The following is a 3,985-nucleotide window of genomic DNA, read 5'->3' on the forward strand; positions in this document are numbered from 1 at the left end:
TGTCACAGAGGCCTCGGTGTACTCAGGAGTTTGTACAGAGATCTTCAAAAGAGAGTGTGAGATCTTCCAGAAACCAGTCTACTGCTTTGTTCATCTAAGTGTTCAGGAGTTTCTGGCTGCAATCTACATGTTCTATTGCTTTACCAACAGGAATACAAAGGTTCTGAAGGACTTCCTGAAGAATAATCAAATGGACACAATTCTGAAGTCTTATTTTGAGATGATTTCCACGTTGTTTGGAATTCACACGACATCCCTGAGTTTCTTTCTGATGAAAGTCCTGGAGAAATCCCTCCTCAGTGAAAATGGCCACCTGGACCTGTTTGTTCGCTTCCTTCATGGCCTCTCTCTGGAGTCCAACCAGAGACTCTTAGGAGGTCTGCTGGGACAGACAAAGATCCGTCCAGAAGCCATCCAGAGAGTCATAAAGAACCTGAAGGAGATGAACATAACTTCAGTCTCTCCTGACAGAAGCATCAACATCTTCCAGTGTCTGATGGAGATGAAGGAGCTCTCAGTTCATCAGGACATCCAAGAGTTCCTGAAGTCAGAGAACAGATCAGAGAAGAAGCTCTCAGAGATCCACTGCTCAGCTCTGGCCCACATGCTGCAGATGTCAGAGGAGGTTCTGGATGAGTTGGACCTGAAGAAGTACAAAACATCAGAGAAGGGACGATGGAGGCTGATCCCAGCTGTGAGGAACTGCAGAAAGGCTCAGTAAGTCCATGATGATGATAAWGTTTTGAACAAACCAGTGGATCATACTGAAGGATATTTTGTGGTTAATCAACTGAATTTTAGACACAGTCTTATATTATATAGTTAGGCCCATATGTCCATATGTTTGGATTATGATTTAGGTATCAGAATGTAGCTGTGGAGCGTGATTAGTGAGATGTATTGGGCCAAGACCAAGCCGAGTTGAACCGTGTACAAGAGCGTCCGTGGAGATTGTGTGCCGAGGCTGTCACTGTTAACAGTGAACACCAGAGGGCGCAATGTATCAGGTTTCTTTGAGGCACTGAAATAAGGCGCCGAAATCAGAGTTGTGTTTCGGTCTGTGTACTACCATTGATGTTCACCTCGGTGCCATACCGGAACCGAGTTTCAGTACCCAACCCTACCTACAATGGGGTGCATGGCAGCAGTCCTGTATCCTCTGCAGGCCAGAGGGTTGAGGATTCTGCCCTATTTGGACAACTGGCTGATCTGTGCACCAACAAGAGCTYAGGCCACTGCAGACACACAAGAGGTGCTCAGTCTATTGGGTCTTCGCGTGATCTGGGCGAAGAGCAACCTTGTTTCATCTCAGGAGGTCACTTTTATCGGCATTGTGTTGAACTCTCCCATGATGACTGCTTGCCCATCACCAGAGTGTGTCAGTGGGATTCTGCAAATGCTACCCTCCTTCCTGCCAGGCTATTCACCCCCACACCCCATTGCTTACCTTTGCCTTTTGGGCAGGTTAACTGCTGCATTCACAGTGGTTCCACTAGGTCTGTTGTCACTGCGCCACCTACAGATGTGAATAAACAGCCTGCGGCTGGATCWGACTTGTGTGGTACATCGGCGCAGAAGGTTGCAGGTGTCCCCTCAGTGTCTTCTGTCAGTGGCTCAATGGCGAGATGCAGTGTTCATGACACAAGGGGTTCCACTGGTCTCTCTGCCATCTCGGAGAGAGGTTGTGTAATCCTCCACGGGATGGGGGCATCATAGTGGCGACAGACCATCCAGAGGACATGGTCTCTGAGGCAGATGGCAAGACACATCAAGGCCTTGGTGTTGGAAGCTGTGCAGCTAGCACTGAAGCACTTCCTCCCTGGCCTATGCGGCAAGCATGTCCTGGTACGATCCAACCATAGGTATCATAACAATAGTAAGTGAAGGGGACGTGTCCTCCCCCCTTTTCAAAAGTATCCATTTGGACCCCTCTACATTCTTCTCATCAATTCACCCAGCGCTGTTTTTGTTAGGCGACTTGATGAAAGAATCCATTCTGCTTGATTGATAGGAGAAAACTCATCACACTAAAAGTCCGCTCCAGGTTTTCCTGGTTACCTCCAGTCAGCACCGCAGCCTGCAGCAGGTACCAGTGGGAACGAGCAGCCGGAGTCGGAGATGACAGGCGTCAGACTACCTCCATCGGGTTAGAGGAAGGTGGGAGGAAGATGATGGTGAATACCAGGAGTGCAAATATTCAACCTAAAACTAACTTCTAGCTGCTTGTAGAAGGCAGTGTGTGTGATTGTATCCCTCCACAGGCACAGGACATTAGGAGATGAGGGACAAGGTTGCTGATGCTGTTTCAGCTGACCTGACGACTCTTAATCTGGGCTGCCCCCCTCTTTGCCAGCCTCAGGGCAGCCCACATTCCAGGAATGCAGAATGGGCTGGTCGATTTTCAATCTCGGGAGCGCCCACCTCTGGGGAAGTGGAGGCTCCATCCGAAAGTAGTGGAGGACATTTGGCGGAGGTACGGCAGGGTAGCTGTGGACTTGTTCGCCTCCCAAGAGACAGCACATTGCCCACTCTGGTTCTCTCTAGCGGACAGTACCAGTCCCCTGGGTCAGGATGAACTGGCACACAATTGGCCCAAAGTGCTCCTTTATGCTTTTCTGCCACTTCCCCTGATAGCCCCAACACTTCTGAGGGTCCTTCAGGAGGGGCATCGAGTTCTCCTAGTGGTCCCCCTCTAGCTCTGGAGAATCTGGTTTCCACTGCTGCACAGGCTCTGTTGCAGCTCTCCAATGCCGCTCTCCAATGCTGCTCCTGTCACAGCTGGGGGATCGTATCATGCACCCCAATCCTGGTCACCTTTGACTCTGGGTTTGGGCATTACAGGGCCTGGCCTGCCTTCTCCGACTATGATAGAGAGGTTGGATATACAATAAGTAATGCAAGGGCCCCTTCCACTCGGCTGGTGTATACTTACAAGTGGAGGGTTTTTAGCAGCTGGTGTTGGTCTAGACGTGAGGATCCTGTGCATTGTCCTGTTTCAGTTATTCTAGTCTTCTTTCAGGAGCTGCTTTTGAAAGGTCGATCTCCATCCACTCTGAAGGTTTATGTCGCTGCCATCTCTTGCTGGCACGAGGGTGTCAAGAGAGAAACTATAGGCCGTAACAAGGATATTTCCTTGTTTTTTGAGGGGCACACAACGTTTGCATTCCCCCACTCGCCTTGTCGTGCCTGTGTGGGATCTCTCGCTGGTCCTCGATGCCCTGTGATCTGCTCCATTTGAGCCTTTGATGGAGATAAGCCTTAAGAGTTTGTCAAAAAAGACTGCATTCCTCCTGGCCATGGCTTCAGCCAAACGTGTAGGTGAGCTTCATGGGTTTTTGGTTTACGAGTCCTGCTGCAGACGGAATCCGGCTGGTTCAGGTGTCACTCTCTGGCCTAATGCAGCATTCCTGTCCAAAGTGGCCTTGTCTGTGCCACTCTCTACCTCTCCAGCTTGCTCGTTTTGAAACAGGTAGCGCTAGTGAGCCTCTCTGCCCTGTTCAAGCTCTGGAAGCATACATCAGATGGACAGCTACTCTGCAACAGCCTGATAGTTTATTTCTGTGCTACGCGGGGCCTTGCAAAGGGCAGGCTCTTTCAAAACAGCATCTTGCTTGCTGGATTGTTGATGGGATGAGCGAGTACACCACTATCTGTATCTGTATCTGTTCAACCATCTAAATTACCTGTATCTGTACTCGGAGTGGACGGGGTCTAAACCGGATGTGGGTGTGGCTTAACCGGAAGTTGGCGGGGCTTAAATCTGTACATTATTTTAAGTCTGAAAATGATATAGATTGATCAGAAGTTTCTATATGTATTGTTTGTTTGAATGTTATTTACAGAAMAGCTTCAAAAATGAGATTCAAATCATTGTTTTTAATCACAAAACTTAAAAATAATTCATGTTCTGAGTTTAAAAAAGCTTGTTCTGTAATAGTTTAAGTGCCTGAATGAATACAACTCATGCAGTAGGAAATTATGAACT

The 3,985-nt window shown here is 48.6% G+C and overlaps 1 protein-coding gene across 1 annotated transcript in view; it reads left to right on the plus strand.

Moving 5' to 3' along the window:
* Positions 1-6: 6 nt before the first annotated feature.
* LOC106535393 (protein NLRC3-like) overlaps positions 7-3,985 on the plus strand; it is a 13,864-nt gene continuing 9,885 nt past the window's right edge. The window contains exons 1-2 of the mRNA XM_014032393.1: positions 7-56; positions 151-717. Of these exons, the coding sequence (XP_013887847.1) occupies positions 191-717 (527 nt within the window). The 5' untranslated portion in view covers positions 7-56; positions 151-190. The remainder of the gene's footprint in view (positions 57-150; positions 718-3,985) is intronic.

The sequence above is a fragment of the Austrofundulus limnaeus genome, unplaced genomic scaffold, assembly GCF_001266775.1.
Source record: "Austrofundulus limnaeus strain Quisiro unplaced genomic scaffold, Austrofundulus_limnaeus-1.0 Scaffold1441, whole genome shotgun sequence".
NCBI lineage: Eukaryota > Metazoa > Chordata > Actinopteri > Cyprinodontiformes > Rivulidae > Austrofundulus > Austrofundulus limnaeus.